Here is a 23495-nt window from a genome sequence, read left to right on the forward strand (position 1 = left end):
CCCCCTCTATGTTAAATCACAGTCTCCCCTCTATACTAAATACCAGCTGTGAAGGTGGAGAATGTTGACTTCACGTCGTAATGTGACATAACGTTGCGTGCCTCCGTGCACCTCCAGGTTCTCCACTGTCCAGCCCTGGCCATCACCACACTGTCCAATACACTCACTGACGGACACATACACACACACTCACTGACGGACACATACACACACACTCACTGACGGACACATACACACACACTCACTGACGGACACATACACACACACTCACTGACGGACACATACACACACACTCACTGACGGACACATACACGCAAACTCACTGACAGACACATACACGCAAACTCACTGACAGACACACACACACTGACAGACACACACTGTAAGGAATCCTATACTTATCTTGGCGGGCGGCCGATCGGCTGTTCCTCCGATCGAGCGGACCGCCTCCTTCAGCCTTCCTACACGATCTGATAGGGTCCCGGACGCTGTGCGCACGCCCCCTTTTTATGATGTGGGGCACTCGTGCCGACGTTAGACCAAGGGCAATACTTTGGCGGGATTTACAAAAACCCTCTTACTTTTTGGGGGCGTGACTACATTAATCACATCCACAAACACATAAAAGCTCACTTAACCAACATTTCAGTGCCCTGTTGCGGTTCCTAGCTTGCTAGTGTCTCAAGAGTGCGTTTGTATCTGGTTTAGTGTTTATCTGGTTTTGACTCTGCTTCTTCCCTGACTATTCTGATTTCTAGTTCCCATGACTAGGCTCTGATATTATTTATTTTCTGTTTTCTGGTACCCTTTGACTTTGGCTTGTTTTAAATATTTTCTTTATTCTTACCTTCAGTGTGGCCATTCTAAGGTCCGGCATAGGCGGTCTCTGCAAGTGTCCCACGGTTGTAGAAGCAGTTTAGTGGTGGGTAGCGTGGTCTGCGGCAAGGGGCACTTCTGCTTTTTAGCCCAGAACATGTAGTGTATGCCTTTGTTATAGGACCTATGGGATTCAATGTCTACCCACTGTGGCTTTTCTATCTTGGCATGAGCCATGATCATGGATGATAGCAGTGTTGCCCTATAGTATAGTTTCATGTTTGGAAGATTGAGGCCTCCAGACGGTACCGGTTGTTGTAGGATTTTCGTTGCCACTCTGGCCTTTTTTCCGCTTTTTGTATGGCGGTGAAAAAATTATTGGGGAGTGGGGTCTGTAGTGTACAGAGTAGGTAGTGGTATTTGGACAGGAGAGACATTTTGAAAGCTGCCAGTTTGCCATACCATGAGATGTATTTGTCATTCCAATTTTGAAATGTTTGTTGGAATACAGTCAGTAACGTCTCGTAGTTGTGTTTAAATAAGGATGGAATTACATAGTTACATAGCTGAAAAGAGAGTTTCGTCCATCAAGTTCAGCCTTCCTCACATATGTTTTTTGCTGTTGATCCAAAAGAAGGCAAAAAAAAAACAGTTTGAAGCACTTCCAATTTTGCAACAAGCTAGGAAAAAATTCCTTCTTGACCCCAGAATGGCAGTCCGATTTATCCTTGGATCAAGCAGTTATTACCCTACATTGAAAGATTATATCTTTAAATATTCAGTTTTTGCAAGTATGCATCTAGTAGCTGTTTTAACAACTGTATGGACTCTGATAAAACCACTTCTTCAGGCAGAGAATTCCACATCCTTATTGTTCTTACAGTAAAAAAAACTTTCCTTTGCCTTAGACAAAATCTTCTTTCTTCTAGTCTAAACGCATGACCTCGTGTCCTATGTAAAGTCCGATTTGTGAATAGATTTCCACACAATGGTTTGTATTGGCCTCAAATATATTTGTATAATGTTATCATATCCCCTCTCAGGCGACGTTTTTCTAAACTAAATAGGTTTAAACTTGTTAACCTTTCTTCATAGCTGATATGTTCCATTCCTTTTATTAATTTTGTAGCCCGTCTCTGCACTTTTTCTAGTGCCATAATATCCTTCTTTAGAACAGGTGCCCAAATTGCACAGCAAATTCAATGTGTGGTCTTACCAGTGATTTATAAAGAGGCAAAATGATATTCTCGTCCCGAGAATGAATGCCCTTTTTCATGCATTTTATTACCCTACTGGCCTTGGCCACTGCTGATTGACATTGCACATTGTTGCATAGTTTGTTGTCTATAACAATTCCCAAGTCCTTTTCGTGTGTTGTTATCCTTAATTCGCTTCCATTAAGGGTATACATTGCTTGTGTATTCTTTACGCCGAAGTGCATAACTTTGCATTTTTCAACATTAAATTTAATCTGCCATTTGAGTGCCCAGTCCTCCAGTCTATCTAAATCCCTCTGCAGCAAAGTAATATCTTGCTCACATTGTATTATTTTTTTGTGTCATCTGCAAACACTGAAACATGACTTTCAATGCTGTCTTCAAGATCATTTATAAACATGTTATATAGAAGGGGGTCCCAGAACAGACCCCTGAGGGACACCACTTGCCACCTCTGTCCAGCTTGAAAATTTACCATTAACGACAACTCTTTGTACTCTGTTTTTAAGCCAATGTTCTACCCAAGAACAAGCATTTTCATCTAGACCGATTTCCTTGAGTTTGAACACTAATCTTCTGTGTGGAACTGTATCAAATGCCTTGGCAAAGTCCAAATAGATCACATCCACTGCAACACCCTGATCTATACTTCTTCTTACTTCTTCGTAGAATGCAATCAAGTTAGTTTGACACAACCTGTGCTTCATAAAACCGTGCTGATTTTTGCTGATAACCATGTTCTTCTCAAGGAATTCTTGAATATATAATCCCTTAATAACCTTTCAAATATTTTACCAGCCACAGAAGTTAAGCTCACAGGTCTATAATTTCCAGGCAAGGATTTTGAACCCTTTTTGAATATAGGAACCACATCTGCCTTCCTCCAATCCTCCGGAACACTTCCTGAAAGAAAAGAATCTTGAAAGATTAAAAACAGAGGTTCACTTATTTCTACACTTCGTTCCTTAAGTAAACATGGATGGATACCGTCAGGCCCTGGAGCTTTGTTTATATTAACTTTCTTTAGTTGCTGCAGCACCTTGTCTTGAGTTAACCAATTACAATTATTCTGCAAGTTTTTAGTAGCAATCATTTGCACGTCTATTGTCATGGGTTCTTCCTTAATATATACAGAGGAGAAATAGTTATTTAAAATTCCTGCCTTTTCCTGGTCTTTGTCCCCAAAAAGGTGAGGTATTCGGTCCTCCAGTCGAAGTTTAACTTAGATCTAAGGGCCTCTAGAGTTGGGGCGTCTATGCCGACTCTTAGCGTCTGCGTCTTTGCTATGTTTAGTTTGTTATATGACTGGAGGCCATATTCTTTGATTTGTTTAAGAAGATTGGGGAGGGATATGAGAGGCTGAGTGAGCGTGAGGAGGACGTCGTCGGCGGACAAGTTCGCCTTGTATTCCCTATTGCCTATCTCCACGCCATGTATGGAGGGGTCTACCCGGATTTTCGCTGCCAGAGGCTCAAGGGCTAGCACATAGAGGAGTGGCGACAATGGGCATCCCTGGCGAGTCCCGTTTTTTATGTTGAATCTTTCGGACAGGAATCCCGCATTTAGTACTCACGCTGCTGGGATTGCGTAAAGCGCCCCAACCGCCGAGATGAAGGTCCCCGGTGCTCCTATCTTCCTCATCACGAGAGCACCCTTGTCTCATCACCGCGTCCAGGAACCCCCAGCTCAGGCGGTCAAAGGCCTTCTCTGCATCCAGGGACATTAATAGTCCCCTTCCGCCGGTGTCCTTCAGAACATGGAGGATGTCTAGTACCTTGCGGGTATTGTCCGAGCCCTGTCTCCCTTTTAAAAATCTGACCTGGTCGTTGTGGATGATGTCTGGGAGTACGGGTCCCAGTCTGGTGGCCAGTACCTTTGCGAATATTTTGGTATCTGTGTTTAGAAGAGAGATTGGCCTGAAATTCTGTGGGCTCGTGGGCGGTTTGCCTGGCTTCGGCAGTGTGACTATGTGTTCTAGGAGGATTTCGGGGGGAAACGTTTGGGAGGTGATGGCGTCATTGAATAGCTTAGTCAACTGTGGGGCTAAGGTGTCCCGGAATTTTTTGTAGTAGGAGTTTGCAAAGCCATCTGGGCCGGGTGATTTACCCGCGGGCAAGGATTGTATTGTACGTTTTACTTCTGTCTCCGTGATTGGGGCCTCTAGGTCGGATTGGTGTTGGGGGGACAGTCGCGGTAGCTGTACGCTGTCTAAATATAGAGCTATGCCTTCCTGTGTGGGTTGTTGGGTGGTAGGGTATCGGTAGAGATTATATAGGTCTGAGTAATATGATGAGAACTCGTTGCTTATGTCTGTTGGCCAGGAGCTTCCCCGCTCTGTTGCCTTGAGCGTATTGGGTAGCTTTCAGCTTTCTGAGGTGGAACCCTACTTTGTCAAGTGCTTGGTGTTGGATGTTTTGTTGGAGCCGTTTTATCTGTGCCAGTGTGTCTGTGGATGGGTCAATTTGATGACTCGCCCTTAGTTCATATAGTTCTTTTTGCCCGGTGGAGAGTTGTGTTTTGGCTCGCCTGTGTAGGTATGATGCCCTTTTTATTAGTATGACTTTTTAATGACTGCCTTGTGAGCTAGCCATAAGGTGTGGTGCTGGAGGTCACGGTTTGTGTTGTCAGTGAAATAAGTTTCTACGTCTGATTGGAGAGTGTTTACAAAGTTTTGGTCGTGTAACAGGGACTCGTTGAGTCTCCATGGGGCTCTGTTTTTGTACTCGTACCATTAGTGTCATAGCTATCGGTGCGTGGTCCGACCATACTATTTGTAAACGTGAGTTTATTTTGAAAAGTATAGTATAAAAAAAAACAACGCACCTCCTCTACTAAATCCCAGCACCCCCCTCTAGCCCAACAAGCAGACTCCACTCACATTGCCGCTGCCAGTATGCGACTCTGGAGTCCAGCCTCTGGTATACCCCAAATGTCGCCGCCTCTACCCTATGCCAAAGCGAATCTTCCCACTACTTCTTGAAACCCTGTGAAGGTGGAGCACGTTGACGTCACATTGGAATGTGACGTGGCGTTGCATGCCTCAGTGCCCCTCCAGGTCCCTCCAGCCATCGCAACACTGACGACACACACACAGACACACTCACTGACGGACACACATACACACACACACATTCTTGCACACACTGACATCATTGTATTTATCCCTGGGTTCTTCTATCTGGAGATCTCCTTCCTGCTGCTCACTGCTCCCTCACGCACGCAGTTTAGTGATGCCGGATGCCAAAATATGACGTCATATTCTTGCACCCAGCATCACTACAGACAGCTTGCGCGAGGGAGCAGTGAGGAGCAGGAAGACTGAGCTCCCTCACTGCCGCCAGGGACCTCTCAGAGTCCCGGCCAGGTAACTTTTAACAGAGTAGACACCTGCAATGTGGAGAAAGCATGTGCCTACTCTGCTTTAACACTAAGCATGCACTCGCGGTTTGCCGGGCCGCTTGTCCATTGTGGGCTTGTCAATTGTGGGCCGCGAGTTTTGACATGCTTGGTATAGATGAACTCAAGCCATCTGTGAACTTTTTAATAGACTTCTGTCAGTCTTCACAACTTGGCTAGATGTATACCTCCCTAGCCACCCTATATGCTTCATTTGTGGATAGCCAATGAATATTTAAAGGGTTACATCAACCACCATAACCACTTAAGTGATTTGAAGTAATGTTAATTGTGTGCTGGGGACTAGGTGGTAAAACTGTCTCTCTGTGAGAATCCTGGGATCGGACCGCACTAGGCCCATGTGACATCAGACGGGGTGTGAAAGTCAGCGCATGATGTTTCGCTCAGCACTGGATTCCAAAACTTCTTCTTTTGCAGCTTATTCTGGAAGCGAAGGTGGAGGGACTTTATTCATAGTGCCCAATAGGGCATTTTTAAAGGTCCCGTCCCCACCTCTAAAGGATTGGTGTTACCCTTTAAATATGTTTTTACCATGAAAAATACATTGACATTTCTATTGTTACGGGGATCTCATAGAAGTGTTAAATTATACGTAATAAGCTTACATTATTAAAAAGAACATATGGATGGTTTGATTGAAGATCCAGAGAGACAGATCTATTCCAAAATTATGTAGAAACCCTAAATAGGTCATGATGTGCCTCTATTTGCCTCACATTCTGTGTGCACCCAATATACACCTTGACAGGGAGGTTATAAAAATATGGTCACATACCTATCTTGTTGCTTGTCTGGCAAGAAATAATCCAATTTGATTCCTGCAATTTTGTTACAGCTAAGATAGCGTACAGTTATCAGCTTTACAAATTGTATGTTTTTCACATTCATATTCATCCTCCGCATTTTGTTTTGCAGTGGTTATGCAGTTGCTAGCAGCAGTGATGATCGTATGAATGAGCCTCCAACGTCCCTCGGACTCGTTCCACATCAGGTAAATCCTATGTTATTAATCAATTATAACTTTTTCGGGAAAAACAGCCCACTTTTTGCTTCTTACAGTATATACGTTCTTGATTAGCATATATGATATCTGGTTCTTCAAATACAAAGTTATTAATATAAATAGGAATTATGTAGTTGTGTTGAGATTATAACGAAGGTGACATTGTTTAGGTCATTCTAGTAGAGTTTAAATATTTCACCAGACAAGGCAAAATACTAGTTTTGTTTCCTATGAATATCTAATCTCTAAAACACTTTCTATAAATCAAAAGTATCCAGGACTGATATTTAATTTGTTATTAACACCTCCCTTCCCAAAGCTGAAATATATAATCCCTACCTCTTGCCATCAATAGTTTATCGGCACTATAAAGCATGTGTAACCAGCAATGCTTCCAGCAGATTGTGTTTTCCCCTACTTATTTAGTTACATAATATGCATGTTGCAATATGGAAATCGCCACTGCAATCAGCGCTATTTACTAGTGTGAATTGCTGTCATTTTTAAAAGGTTTTTGTATAATAAACTGCATTACTGCTGTTTAGACACTAGGGAGCACTGTGTCTACACTAAAATTTATTGACTTTTGCTATCCATGAATGCTTGAAAATATATGTTGAGTAATATTTCAAACTGTTTCTAACATGAACATAATCAAAAATCAAGGTGGAAAAAATTAACTGCGTATAAGTGTGCTTTTTTTTTTCTACTGTTTTTTTTTTCTTTATAGATACGAGGATTTTTATCCAGGTTTGACAATGTTTTGCCAGTCAGCCTAGCATTTGATAAGTGCACAGCCTGTTCAGTAAAGGTACGTTTATTTATTATTTTCACTTGTCAAAATTTAAAGGAACATAAACTTGTTTTCCTGGCACTATCGGGTTATTAGGTTCCCCCCTCCCCCCACCCATTGGCCTGAGGGGGTTAAAACCCCTTCAGCCACATACCTTAATCCAGCGCTGGGCTGCCTCGGCGCTGGTGACTTCTCCTCCCCCTGCTGACAACAGCTCCGAAAGCGCATGCGCAGCCAGAGCCACACACACATTCAAACTGCCCAGAAAAAAGCATTACTCAATGCTTTCCTATGGACGTCCAGCGTGAGTTCAATGCGGTTTTCGCATTTAGAATCGCGGAAGCTGCCTCTAGTGGCTGTCAGGGAGACAGCCACTAGGGGCTGGTTTAACCCTCAATGTAAACATAGCAGTTTCTCTGAAACTGCTACGTTTTCAGCTGCAGGGTTAAAACTAGAGGAACCATGGCCAGATTAAGAGCCCAGTGGGCCTGGTGCTGGGGCCTAATTACAGAATCTTTTTTTTTTTTTATTCTTTATTTTTGTAGTGCGGGTAGATACAAAGTTACTTCAAACGCCACAACAGCATGTATCAACGTATATCAACATATAAAAGAGCTTGACAGTGGCATGCATAATCGCACATTTTTTGTTTTTATACATTCACTAGTTTCATCCGTTATAACCCTCAGGTCATTCAACATTTAGCAGTAGTTGCTTGGCATAGCAGGGCATCACATACTTTATACGTGAAGGAAACGTAGTTGCATGCAAAGTATCAATACCTGTCAGGTGTTGGTCCCGGTAGGTTAGGCAGTAAATCTGAGTTACATTCTGACACATATGCTATAATGTGAGGTCTCTAGGAGTGTCATCGCAGTAATATTTTAACATACACCGTATATACTCGAGTATAAGTAGAGTTTTTCAGCACATTTTTTGTGCTGAAAAACCCCCACTCGACTTATACTCGAGTCAATGTCTGTATTATGGCAACTTACATTGCCAAAATACAGACCAGGACCGCCGGGCTCATTACAAGCCCGGCGGTCCTGTTGGGGGCTGGCAGAGATGTAACTTACCTTTCCTGCAGCTCCTGTCAGCTCCCTTCTCTCTCCTCTGGTCCGGTCAGCTCCCCACTGTAAGTCTCGTGAGAGCCGCGGGGTCAGAGCCCGTGGCAACGCTCCGCGCGGCAGTCTCATCGCAAGACTTGCAGAGGGAGCTGACCGGACCATTCATACACACACACACACACACTCACTGCATTCATACACTCACTGCATTCATACACTCACTGCATTCATACACTCACTGCATTCATACACTCACTGCATTCATACACACACTGCATTCATACACACACTGCATTCATACACACACTGCATTCATACACACACACACTATTTCACACCCACACACTGCACTCATACACTCACTGCACTCATACACTCACTGCACTCATACACTCACTGCACTCATACACTCACTGCACTCATACTCACTGCATTCGTACACACACACTGCATTCGTACACACACTGCATTCGTACACACACACACACACACTGCCCTCATACACACACACTGCCCTCATACACACACACTGCCCTCATACACACACACTGCCCTCATACACACACACTGCCCTCACACACACACACACACACACACACACACACACTGCCCTCATACACACACACACTGCCCTCATACACACACACACACACATACACACACACACACTGCACTCATACACACACATACACTGCATTCATACATACACACACACACACACACTGCATTCGTACACACACACTGCATTCGTACACACACACACTGCATTCGTATACACACACACTGCATTCGTATACACACACACTGTATTCGTACACACACACTGCGTTCGTACACACACACTGCCCTCGTACACACACACTGCCCTCATACACACACACACACACTGCCCTCATACACACACACACACACACTGCCCTCATACACACAGACACACACACACACTGCCCTCATACACACACACACACTGCCCTCATACACACACACACACTGCACTCGTACACACACACACTGCATTCGTACACACACACTGCGTTCGTACACACACACTGCGTTCGTACACACACACTGCGTTCGTACACACACACTGCGTTCGTACACACACACTGCCCTCATACACACACACTGCCCTCATACACACACACTGCCCTCATACACACACACTGCCCTCATACACACACACACACACACACACACACTGCCCTCATACACACACACACACACTGCCCTCATACACACACACACTGCCCTCATACACACACACACTGCCCTCATACACACACACACACTGCACTCATACACACACACACACACACACACACACACTGCCCTCATACACACACACACTGCCCTCATATACACACACACACACTGCATTCATACACACACACTGCATTCATACACACACACACACTGCGTTCGTACACACACACTGCATTTATACACACACACACTGCCCTCATACACACACACACTGCCCTCATACACACACACACTGCCCTCATACACACACACACTGCCCTCATACACACACACACTGCCCTCATACACACACACACACACACACTGCCCTCATACACACACAGATACTGCATTCATACATACACACACTGCATTCGTACACGCACTGCACACACACTGCCCTCATACACACACACACACTGCCCTCATACACACACACACACTGCCCTCATACACACACACTGCCCTCATACACACACACACACACTGCCCTCATACACACACACTGCCCTCATACACACACACACTGCACTCATACACACACACTGCATTCATACACACACACACACACTGCATTCATACACACACACACACACTGCATTCATACACCCACACCCACTGCATTCATACACCCACACACACTGCATTCATACACCCACACCCACTGCATTCATACACCCACACCCACTGCATTCATACACACACACCCACTGCATTCATACACACACACACACCCACTGCACTCATACACACACACTGCACACATACACACACACACTGCACACATACACACACACACTGCACACATACACACACACTGCATTCACACACACACACACTGCATTCATACACACACTGCATTCACACACACACACACTGCATTCATACACACACTGCATTCACACACACACACTGCATTCACACACACACTGCCCTCATACACACACACACACACACACACACTGCCCTCATACACACACACACACACACTGCCCTCATACACACACTCATACACACTGCCCTCATACACACACACACTGCCCTCATACACACACACACTGCCCTCATACACACACACACTGCATTCATACAGACACATATACTGCATTCATACATACACACACACCGCATTCGTACACGCACTGCACACACACACACACACTGCCCTCATACACACACACATACACGCACACTGCCCTCATACACGCACACTGCCCTCATACACGCACACTGCCCTCATACACACACACACACTGCACACACACACACACTGCACTCATACACGCACACACTGCACACGCACACACTGCACTCATACGCACACACTGCACTCATACGCACACACTGCACTCATACGCACACACTGCACTCATACGCACACACTGCACTCATACGCACACACTGCACTCATACGCACACACTGCACTCATACGCACACACTGCACTCATACGCACACACTGCACTCATACGCACACACTGCACTCATACGCACACACTGCATTCATACGCACACACACACTGCACTCATACACACACACTGCATTCATATACACACTGCATTCATATACACACTGCATTCATATACACACTGCATTCATATACACACTGCATTCATACACACACTGCATTCACACACACACTGCATTCACAATTCGCATTCATACAAACACACTGTAAATAAATATTCAATTAATATAATTTTTTTAGATATAATTTTATTTCGAAATTTACCAGTAGCTGCTGCATTTCCCACCCTAGTCTTATACTCGAGTCAATAAGGTTTCCCAGTTTTGGGGGTAAAATTAGGGGTCTCGACTTATATTCGGGTCGACTTATACTCGAGTATATACGGTAGATACTTAAGCGTGATCAGTAGCTGACAATATTGTGAGTCCACTGGAAATAAACATTAGCAAAACAAAATGATGGGGACTACAGTAAAGGAACTGCTGCAGTGCTTAAAGCTAAGTGCTAAGAGTATCGTGGGAACTGTGCCTTGGGGGGAGCTCCAAGCTGCGTGGACGGGCAAACCTTAACTGCTTAGGAGGTATGCTCCATATTGCGACAGCCGAAAACATGCTCTGTTTGCAAAGGCATGTCCGCCGTGAGGCACAGTGTTGGGTGCTTCAGCCTATGCCTAGTGCAGGAATGTCCCGAGATTTGGCGTTGTGAGCCTCTTCAATGGTGCCCCTGTGCTGGGATTCATCTCCAGCGGTAGGCGGTGGGGTGGACCCGGTTTGCAGCTGTGACCATAAAGGACAGAGGTATATCGTGCTGATCCCTGGTTCTTGGGTCAGGTGAGGTGCGTGCGTGTGGGGCTTGCTTAATAATCCAGCTCCTGCCGATGTGGGAGCGAGTGCTTGTGCCCGAGCACTATGGCGCCGTTTCTCGTCTGATCAATCGTTGGTGTCTGCGTAGCCAGATGGCTGCTCTGGGGGACTTGAGGTAGGGGCCCATAGTGGCGACGCCGGACAGCTGGGCGGATCCATGTAGCCACCTCTCTCACCGCTTGATAATAGGCCACCCCACGATTGCAGAGTATTGTCCAAAAGCTCATGCAAAGCCGGTCAAAAGCCTCCAGGGGCTGCGTTGGTGACGGAGTGCCTGTGCTTTTGACTTGGGCCTTTGCTGGGTCGCCATCTTGGCTGTGCCTCGACGGTGCGGTACCCCTGCAGGCTGCATTGCCGGTAAGTCCGTCGTCAGGGCTGATCATTGTCCATTGGGGACCGGGATAGCCCCCACCGGTCCAAAGGGGTGGGAGGGGGGATAGGGTGCTAGCAACGTCACTTAGGAGCTCCGAGGTCGGGGAGAGCGGCCGTCTCGCCCCTGCTCCAACTCCTGTAGGCCGCACTTGGCGTTCAGCGCCCCTGGCCCCGACGGGCGTCAGAGTTGTATCACTCGCTTCGGTGGTGCTCCCATAGCGTGGGTAGTGCATCCTGGTAAGTCTTTGGGCTTCGTAGCCGCCGCTATTTCTCCAATTTCTGCCCACTAGGCAGGAGCTCATGTCACCCACGTCTGCACTGCTTGGTGGCAGGCTCCGCCCCCCAATTACAGAATCTAATCGACCAAAAACACTCATACAGTCATACCTCCCAAGCGTCATGTATCTGATGGAGATGGTGTTGGAGGGAAACTCAAAGGATGCAGCTATACGAAAACACATACTCTACGCTAATCTCTCTCTAATTTATGTTTTCATCTTTCAAGTAAATCCATAACCCCTAACAGCAGTGTCCAGTGCAGCAGGACATCAATGGGCGGAGTAAAAGGGTGGGCCACTGACACGGATCATGTAACCAGAACTTCCGAAAGGGACGAACATGCCCAAAAAGGGGGCATGTCTATCCAAAGAATTAGAAGGCCAGCCTGGCGTCAGTGTCCCTATGTACCAAAGTGTCAGTGTCGCCCAGTCCCCTAGTCTCCCAGTGTCTCAGTGTCCTCATTTCTCCTCGTGTCCCCGTGTCTCAGTGTTTCCCTTGTCACTGGGATACTAGGGGATACAGTGAGACACGGGGACACTGCGACACCAGGGGACACTAGGAGACATGGGGCCACTTGTGGATAAATACATGGGGACACTGGGAGACATGGGGACAGACACTAGGGACACTGGCTGGGAGGCATGGGGACACTTGGTACACTTGGGGACACTGAGGCATGGGGGCACTTGTGGACATAGACATGGGGACACTGGGAGACTGAAACACTAGCTGGGAGACTTAGGGACACTGGGAGACATGGGGACACTGAGGCACTAGGGACACTGGCTGGGAGACGTGGACACTAGGAGACATATTTGGGGACACTGGGACACAGACACTAGGGATACTGAGAGACATGGGAACACAGACACTGGATGACTAGGGGTCACTGGGAGCTGTGGGGACACTGAGACACTAGGCACACTGGCTGGGAGATATGGGGACACTAAGACACTAGGGACACTGGCTGGGAGACATGTGGACACTGGGAGACAGATATGTGGGGACACTGGGCAACATGAGGACAATGAGACTCTAGGGACACTGGGAGCCGTGGGGACACTGGGACACTAGGGACACTGGCTGGGATACATGTGGACACTGGGAGACAAATATTTGGGTACACTGGGAGACATGGAGACAATAAGACTCTAGGGACACTGAGAGACATTGGAGGGGACACTGAGCCACTAGGGACATTGACTGGGAGACCTGGGGACACTGGGAGACATGGAGACATTGTGTCCATAGTGTCTCCATGTCCCAATGTGTCTCCCAATGTCCCTATGTCTCACAGTGTCCCCTAGTGTCTCTGTGTCCCCTAGTGTCTCTGTGTCCCCTAGTGTGTCTGTGTCCCCTAGTGTCTCTGTGTCCCCTAGTGTCTCTGTGTCCCCTAGTGTCTCTGTGTCCCCTAGTGTCTCTGTGTCCCCTAGTGTCTCTGTGTCCCCTAGTGTCTCTGTGTCCCCTAGTGTCTCTGTGTCCCCTAGTGTCTCTGTGTCCCCTAGTGTCTCTGTGTCCCCTAGTGTCTCTGTGTCCCCTAGTGTCTCTGTGTCCCCTAGTGTCTCTGTGTCCCCTGGTGTCTCTGTGTCCCCTGGTGTCTCTGTGTCCCCTGGTGTCTCTGTGTCTCCTGGTGTCTCTGTGTCTCCTGGTGTCTCTGTGTCTCCTGGTGTCTCTGTGTCTCCTGGTGTCTCTGTGTCTCCTGGTGTCTCTGTGTCTCCTGGTGTCTCTGTGTCTCCTGGTGTCTCTGTGTCTCCTGGTGTCTCTGTGTCTCCTGGTGTCTCTGTGTCTCCTGGTGTCTCTGTGTCTCCTGGTGTCTCTGTGTCTCCTGGTGTCTCTGTGTCTCCTGGTGTCTCTGTGTCTCCTGGTGTCTCTGTGTCCCCTGGTGTCTCTGTGTCTCCAAGTCCCCATGTTTCCCTGCTGCGTTTCACCCCCATCCTTCACTTCCCTGAGCTGTAGTCTGTCTGCAGACTGGGAGCTGCTGTCTGAACTCTCTGTGCTGTGTAGCTGCTCCCCCGTGGATCAGTGAGTAGAGGGTCAGGGAGGGATATGCAGTAACTTCCTATCCCTGCCTCTTTCCACACACAGTGACCCCTACTGGCTGGTGCTGGTATTGCAGAGTAATCTCCATTTATACGGAGAAAAATATCTGCATTTGTATTGCCTGTATTACTGTAATACCGGCAAGGCCAATCAGCCCAAATACCATCTGTGCTGGTTAAATACCAGTCAGGTGGCAAACCCAAGAGTAGTGTGTTAAAAAAAAAAAAAGTACATTTTTTTTTTTTATTACTTTTATTTTTTTAATGGGCCTGGATCTGCAGCTCCATCAGCCCCTATGTTAATCCGGCCCTGCCTGGCACCCAGACCACTTCACTGAGCTGAAGTGGTCTGAGTGCCTATAGTGGTCCATTAAACAGTTGATCATAGGTATTGAAATAGAAAGAGAGATATAAAATTAGACATACTGACATAAAATGAGAACCAACCACCATGAGCTTACAATATAAAATATGATTCTGAGATACAAGTTTGCAAGGGATAAGTGTGAGTGCTATAATCAAAAGCTGTTTCAGGAGTGAGCCGCTGGATTTGGTGAGAATTGTTAGTTGGTGACTACACACAAAATCAGAAGTACGATCCTAAAAGTAAAGTGAACAGCCTGTGTTTCACATTAGAAGATTAAGGCAATGGACTTAGAAATAATTTATGGATATTTATTATTAGGAAGAAGGAAAGCTGTAAGGATTGGTATGAATTTGCAGTGATTTCATTTACATTTAGACCCCTTCATTTTTTTTTATTAATGCTGCAATTGTTCCAATTAATGTTTTTTCCACATTTATCTAAGCTTAATACCCTTTAACGAAAAAGCCAAAACAGTTTTTTGAAAATTTGGCAAATTTATTAAAAAGAAAAAATACTACAATCTCACATTAGCGTGTGTATTTAGACCCTTTGAAATAGTACTTGAAATTTAGCTCAGAGAGATGCATGACATTTCTCTGAGTCATCTTTGAGATGTTTATGCACTTTGATTGTAGTCCACCTGTTGCAATTTCAATAGATTGGACTTGTTTTGGAAATGTGCACACCTACCTATATAAGGTCTCACCGTTGTATATGCATGCCAGAGCAAAAACTAAGTCAAATGAACTACTGAGGAAGGCTACAAAAAATGTTTGGTTTCCAAACTGATCATTTGGCAGAGAAGTGGTAAGAGGGGTGATCAAGAAGCTTATGGTCTGGGTGAGCTCCAGAGATCAAATGTGGAGATGGGAGAAACTTGCGGAAATACATCCACCACTGCAGTAATCCATTGACCTGACCTTTATGGCAGACTGCCCAGATGGAAGCATCTCCTCATTGCAAGAGACATGAAAAACATTTTGGAATGTGCTGTAGTGTAGCATCATGCTTTGGGGTAAATTTCAGTGACAGGGACTGGAAGAATGGTCAGGATTGAGGGAAAGCTGAACGTTTCAAAATACAAAGATATCCTTTATGAAAACCTGGTCCTGAGCATTCAGGACCTCAGACTGGACCAAAGGCTCACCTTCCAACAGGACTATGACCCTAAGCATGCAGCCAAGACAACATGAGACTGGCTTGGGGGCAACACCTTTAATGTCCTTGAGTGGCCGAGCTAGAACTCAGACCTGTACCTAATTGAACACCTGTGGAGAGACCGGCAGTCGCCATCCCACCTGACAGAGCGTTAGAGGATCTGCACAGATGAATGGCAAAAAAATATTAAAATCCAGGTGTGCAAAATTGTAGATTATGCTAGCTTTAGTGTACCTATAATCTTAATTTTATTAATGACAGGAGGCGAGTATTTGCTTAAGTCTCTCTTTACTAGAACTCCACAGCAGCACAGAAAAAACAACCAATCAGAAAAAAGTTAGGTACTATAAAACTCCCCTCCCCATGCATCATTTCCTCTTTCAAGCTGCGACAAAACAGAATAAAAGGCAGAGAAACATCATGGGGAAGAAACGAAGTCCTAGATACGATGAATATAACGATGTCCACCATCCAAGTGTAACCGTCAAACTCGATAGTGTAGATGGACTGTAAACTGAAACGAGATAAAAAAACAGAATCGAACAGGTTGATTATCCAATGAAATGTACTCCGGATAAACATGAAGATATCCAATGTAGCAACCAAATTAACCTAATATGTAAATATCCCAACCCTATTAATGGAAAAAAAAACAGACATAAGGAACAAGCGACAGGTATCAGAGACAACAAACAGAGTTGCATACCTACCTGATAATCTAAACTATAACATAAAACAAGGGAGGGACAAAAATGGGTGGGAAATACTCGCCTCCTGTCATTAATAAAATTAAGATTATAGGTACACTAAAGCTAGCATAATCTACAATTTTATAACATGACAGGAGGCTTCGTATTTGCTGTTTGAAAGCTCAGTTCACCGATCCAACGCTGTTTGTGTCGCTGGTAATTATTCCAGGAAATATCAGAGTAATCCTAACTGGACATTCCAATACGATAAATGACAGCCGACGGGTCAAAGAAGATGCCAACCGACAAGGTATCTCAAATACGGACAAAGGCACCCTCCGTCGGTCAATCCATTGTACGTGGCGTAGCAAACTGTTTCCTAGAAGTCGGTCCATGAGCTGGCAAGCTGACCTATTAGTCACATTCCTGTAGTCGTATAACTTCAAAATCCGCTCTATGACCTAGGGTCGCAAGAAGAAAACTGACACCAAGTCTCAACTCATGACCCATAAGGCGGTTCCACCGATCGTGCCAGGGCCATTCGGCGATGCGGCCTTGCAGGGAGATCTCCAATCTCAAGGAATGCACCGAAGACCACCACCAAAATCGCAATAGAAGCCGAGGAGGATCTTCGTACCTTCCTGTCCTACCCGGTGGGGTGACTCATCCGAGCATAAATTCATAACGCACACAATGAGAGTGTGGCCAGACCAGCCGTATACAAAGTGATTCCAATAGTCCAAACGGACCGTGTAAACTTCGGGCGCCGTAGAGAAAAAGCTCCAGAGGACGTCCGTTCAGGGTTCCGAACTGAACTTGAGTGGAGGAACGGTGGTCGACTATTCTGGGAATAGGGAATCCCAGAAAACCTCAAAGGAATGGGAAGTGCAAACAGGAACGCAGATTTTCATCCTGAAATGCCCTCGTCCAAGAGTGAAAGATGTCTGTGTGAGAGTCGGGTATACCAGGTACCACCATAAGGTCTCGTAGGTCTCCTCGACGATAGTTGAAAAGTAGGGTAGCGCGAATGCAACAAGATGGCTCCCGTGAGGGATAACTAGAGTATAGACGGAGGGTCCTCCATCTCCGAACCCTGATCACCCGGTATGCGTTTCGAGGAGACGGGGCAGACCTGCCATCTTATCCAAAGATCTGAGGACCGGGGAGGTCAAGACAAAACGGGGGTTTCCGGTCGTACCCTGTGAACCATACGTACGGCTTTTTACCTTCAGAGCGGGTAAAAGGCTCTCCTTAATCCTGTTACCCGAGCAAGGTAGAGCCCGTTTGCTCCCTGAAGGTCCCCGTATCTCCTGCCACCTAAATACGGGAGAAACTGTCTGAGCAGTTGTTCACAATGGTCCGGATATCCAAAAGCAGAAAGCAATCCTCTGCTAGTTATGGTGCAGAATATATCCAAACCTGCACTCACATAATACCCGAGTTCCATCCGATAGCCGTACCATCTCCAGGAATGTGTATAAACAAGTGGGAGTCACCCCTCGTTATACCACTGTGAGAATATCCCTCCATTACAGGAGATAGACTAGAGGGAACCAGTCTACCTATGGATATCTTGCATGACCAGGCAGTCCTCTATATCGAAATCAGTAGCACGGACGTCAGAACTACTTGAATGCAGGAGGGACGCCCCTCCCTGTAGACATCGGTGTCTTGCACAGGTACAAGCCTGTGTGATGAACAAATGGATGGCACCGTAGAGCGTCGAGTGCATGAGAGAGCCGCGCCCTCTACTAATGTGATCAAACATCGTGCTAACGTCCGGCTGATAGCCTGAGCGGGCCGCACCCGTAAATAACCAAACAGTAGAGTCAGCATCCGTGACCGTTCCTCTCTATGAGAATGCTTCCTCCAAACATGTCCCCTGTATCCAGCTCAGTCTCCGGCTGAGGTTGAGGGGGGGCTGCGCCCTCTAATAACAAATCAGTGTCCGGTAACGTCTCTGAGAGGGGTTCGCTCTCTGCTCCAGCAGATAAAATATTCTCGGATTGAAGAGATGGAGGGCCGCACCCTCCTGTGATCCAAGCTAGGGTCTCTAGGGACTCAGGGTGACCAACTAAAGGGTACACCAAATACGAGTATCAGCATAAGGCTGAGGGCAATCTACGGGAAAACTATGGGAAAAAACTATCAACTGACCGTCCGGATCCCGTGCGCGCGCGCGGGGTCCAGGCGAACCGTTGGTAGTCTGAGGAAAGCTGGAGACGTTCTCCGCAATCCACGAGCACCCGGGAGGTCGGAGGAGGTCAAGTCAGGCCTCTCGACGACCCGAGCGAAAGGAAAAGGAAGTCACGAAAACGAAAAAGACAACAAAAACGTAGATGCGAGTAGAACGCAAATTCCATCTCGGCTAGAAGGCAAAAGGCAGGCCGGAAGGCAAGACAAGTAAGCCCCAATGAACAGGGTCAGGAGCTAACCTTACGCAGGAATAACTACCGATAGTTATATGGACACCGGGAGACAGATACGGAGTAGTTGATAAAGACAAGGAAAACGCCGCGTTCTCCTGAAGGTGTCTGAGTACCGGTCCTTGTCCTTGCAAAGTTCTCCTCGGAGGAGTGCCGTCGCCGGACTGGCGCAACCGCGGAAGTGTGTCCGGGGTAATAAGAAAACTTGCCCTTCAGGTCTGAGGTTTAGGGCCTTCACCCTACCTACCATATTCAGATGGCCGTATATTGGTGTCCTCTTGGGTAGTATGATAATGGTGCTTGTCCGGACACCCGCCCCTTTCCATGTCACTGGTGGGCACTGGCTTCTCCTCAGTGATATTCCCCCAGGCCTGCGGCCAGAAGGGGATAGAGCAGGCCCAACAGGCCAAACTAATGGATACAGAATAGTTGGCCAAGCAAAAGGCACCGACATAGTAGGCCATACTTAAGGGCACAGACACAGCAAGCTGTTCTTATGGGCACAGATATAGCAGGCCGTTCTTATGGGCACAGACAATAGCAGGCCGTTCTTATGGGCACAGACAATAGCAGGCCGTTCTTATGGGCACAGACAATAGCAGGCCGTTCTTATGGGCACAGACAATAGCAGGCCGTTCTTATGGGCACAGACAATAGCAGGCCGTTCTTATGGGCACAGACAAAAGCAGGCCGTTCTTATGGGCACAGACAACAGCAGGCCGTTCTTATGGGCACAGACAACAGCAGGCCGTTCTTATGGGCACAGACAACAGCAGGCCGTTCTTATGGGCACAGACATAGCAGGCCGTTCTTATGGGCACAGACATAGCAGGCCGTTCTTATGGGCACAGACATAGCAGGCCGTTCTTATGGGCACAGACATAGCAGGCCGTTCTTATGGGCACAGACATAGCAGGCCGTTCTTATGGGCACAGACATAGCAGGCCGTTCTTATGGGCACGGACATAGCAGGCCATTCTTATGGGCACAGACGTAGCAGGCCATTCTTATGGGCACAGACATAGCAGGCCAATCAATGGGTTGTGTATACCACGATATTATTATAGCCCTGTATTTATATAGCGCCCTCCAATTCCGTAGCGCTTACAATGGGTACTGAATGAGCAACGGGGACCTCCGCGTTCGGGTAGAGGTCCCTAAAATTTGCAGATCCTCAGGGCAACTTGTGACATGGGACCCTTAGACACCAACCCTATTAGACAGTGTAATGCCGTGCGGGTAAGCTGAACCGGGACCGGCAGCCCCTAAATGCCCAGCAGGCAAACCGTGGTATTCCAGCTGTAGTGGGTAGACGCGGCAGTTGTTCCAGTGATCCTCACGTCCCTGAATGTAAGATACGCTGAGCGATACTTTCCTAAAACTGTGAATCGGTAAGCACCTGTCCACACGGGTCCGTTTGAAAAGTTTTAGCATCCTTATAGGTTAGCAACATCATATCCCTGAAGGCTATTGTAACCATGGAAAAACTCCCAGGAGTAGGGCTAAGTAGCCAACTCAATGGCTCCCCCCAAGGACCTGACTAAATTGTATAGTAACAGCGTAGACTGGTCTCCCATACCAGGTAGTCAGAGCCCGGTCCAGTCATGTCTATATGTGCCATGGACAGGATATCCAAACCAGAGTAGACTCATCTGAGTCCTCATAACTGGGCCAGAAAAAAAAAGAAAAAAAAAAAATACAAAATACCTAAATAAATACAAAAATAAACAAAAAATATATACTGCGAAGCACACGGATAGCGAACTCGCAGAAAAACTGTGATATACGCTGTAGAAAACTCACAGCGATCTGTGACGTAGACTGTCAGGAAAAATTCACAGCAATTGTGATATACACTGTTCATGCAACTGTCAGCAATCCGTGATATACATGACAGCTAAACCCACAGTAATCAGAGTGACATAATAGGTCCTGGTGTACTATGCGATGATGGGCCAGACGTAGGCCACTAATACAGTAGATATGGTGCATGCAGGGTACAGGCCCCCATAGGAAGTAAGCGTATGAAGTACGCCTACAGTGGTAAAATAAGTTTTGTGTCACAGACAGAGCAGTATATGGTATACTGCCTATAGGCATGAACCCCCAGAAAAAGAAATCTAAATATACATAGCTAAACATCTATACACACACACATGCACACACACACACACAAATCTACATAAATACATATATACAAGAACATACATCTATCTGGACATAAAAACTCAAGAGAAAAAATCACTACATAGTCCCCTATGACACAAACTGCATGTTTTGCAGTTCCCACGTGGGGAAAGCGGCCACGTGGGGAAAGAAGATCCGGCCGCTGGGTACTAGCGGGAAGCGCACGCGAGTACCCCCGCGGCCGGCAAAGTACATGGGACCGCCGGAGATGAAATCCGCGGTCCCGGAGCTCGGGGGTCGAAGGAGGCAGATGTAGTAAGCCTCCTGACGCCCCGAGCGGCACACACACCGCCAGAAAAAGGCGGAATCACCAGCATGAGCAAAAACCGGCATGCACAATACAAGGGAAACGGGCAGGGGGGACACAAGCCCAAGAAAAAGGCAGCAAGGAAGCCAAAGACCCCCCACAAATATATAGGAAACTACAGGCGAAGTTGCAGGGGACAAAGAAATCACACCAGATATAAAACACCCTGATGGAAAAAATCCAGCAAGGGCAGAAAATTAAATAAATAAATAAATACCCAAGAAGAAATCTCACAAGAAAATAAATACATAGATTACTGAAGATAAATATATCTATGACCAAATTAAACAAGTGCAATCTACAAAATAGAGTCTAAAAAACTGAATGAAAGCAATAAATCCCAAAGCCACCCACTAAAGCAGGAGGCAGTGGTACTCTGACCTGTACTGGTGCGGAGCAGCAAAGAAAGAGGAAATGATGCATGGGGAGGGGAGTTTTATAGTACCTAACTTTTTTCTGATTGGTTGTTTTTTCTGTGCTGCTGTGGAGTTCTAGTAAAGAGAGACTTAAGCAAATACGAAGCCTCCTGTCATGTTATAAAATTTGTAACTTCATACCCATTACCACACTTGTAATTCACCTGTGGAATGAGATAAAGGTCTAAATACTTACTGTCAATGTGACAATCCATTTTTTTTCTGTGGGGTATTAAAGGGTGAACCAATCATGACAAATATTAAATTGCCATTTTACCACCATCTGGCCTGACTCGTGTTATACAACTGTTTCTTCCCTCAATACTATTAAAAGCTCATATTTTAATTTACTTCCATAACCCCAGTCTCCTGCTCAGATCTTCAACCATGTTTCTGTGGCTAATACTCTTGCTGTAAGATACACCTCTCCCGCACATCCCTGTTTTGGAAGCACAAACTTGCATCACATAGCCGATAAAAAGTCACCAAGTCTGACACAGATCCTGCCCTTCCAGCTTACTTCCTCTTGCCGGCATTGCTTTCCCTTAAATTCAAGTACTAGGAACATCCAGATAAGGGTTTCACTGGTAAAAGACATACAGAGCAAAGCCTTCTTATCTCCGTGCCAAATGGCACAGATTGAACTGACTGAGCTACAGTAGGGAAGGGCTGTTTTTAACCTCTGAATTTAGATTTTGATATTTTTTTTTTTTTAATTCTTTATTTTTCTCATTCTGCAAATATGACAGGAATACGAGTTATATTAGTTGACAGATCATAAGTATAGAACAGGTTACAATACGTATATATTTCACAAGCGCCAAGTATGCAGAATGAGGGTTTTAGTTTTTTGCATGTGCATGCATTAACTGAAGCATATATAAACAAGACATAAACAATACATTCCGAAATTCTAGTCCGCTTTTAAATGCAGTGTGTTGTTGCAATTACAGGTGCAAAGCAAGCTGCATGTAGGTAATATGTGTGAGGGTTTTTGCTTAAGGTGCTCGTGTGGCAAAGTGGGGGTTATCGTCGATATGTGCAGGCTTAGGTCTGAGATATTACCGTTACGGTTGTTAATTACAAAGCGGTCTGTGGTATTTGGGTGTGTAGAAGTCGTTGATTAGGACCGTTGGGGTGTCGTCTCAATGCCTGCCTGTTTGGGCTGCAGTGGAAACACCGTGGAGCAGTGGTTTCAGTGGTGTGGTCAAGGTTAGAGGGTGAACTAAAGAAAAAATAAAATTAAAAGAAGACATAAGACTGTGTCTCCTCAGTCATGCGTGTGGCCTGTCTGGGGGCCGGTAAAACGTGCGAGATATGCCTCGCTGGTCTGTGGGCCGTGGAAGTGTGGTGTGTGTCCGTGTTT

The 23495-nt window shown here is 46.3% G+C and overlaps 1 protein-coding gene across 1 annotated transcript in view; it reads left to right on the forward strand.

Moving 5' to 3' along the window:
- ATG7 (autophagy related 7) overlaps nt 1-23495 on the forward strand; it is a 260635-nt gene that overhangs the window by 89866 nt on the left and 147274 nt on the right. The window contains exons 16-17 of the mRNA XM_063426931.1: nt 6366-6441; nt 7184-7264. Coding sequence (XP_063283001.1) covers nt 6366-6441; nt 7184-7264 — 157 coding nt within the window. The remainder of the gene's footprint in view (nt 1-6365; nt 6442-7183; nt 7265-23495) is intronic.

This window comes from Pelobates fuscus, chromosome 7 (assembly GCF_036172605.1).
Source record: "Pelobates fuscus isolate aPelFus1 chromosome 7, aPelFus1.pri, whole genome shotgun sequence".
Lineage (NCBI taxonomy): Eukaryota > Metazoa > Chordata > Amphibia > Anura > Pelobatidae > Pelobates > Pelobates fuscus.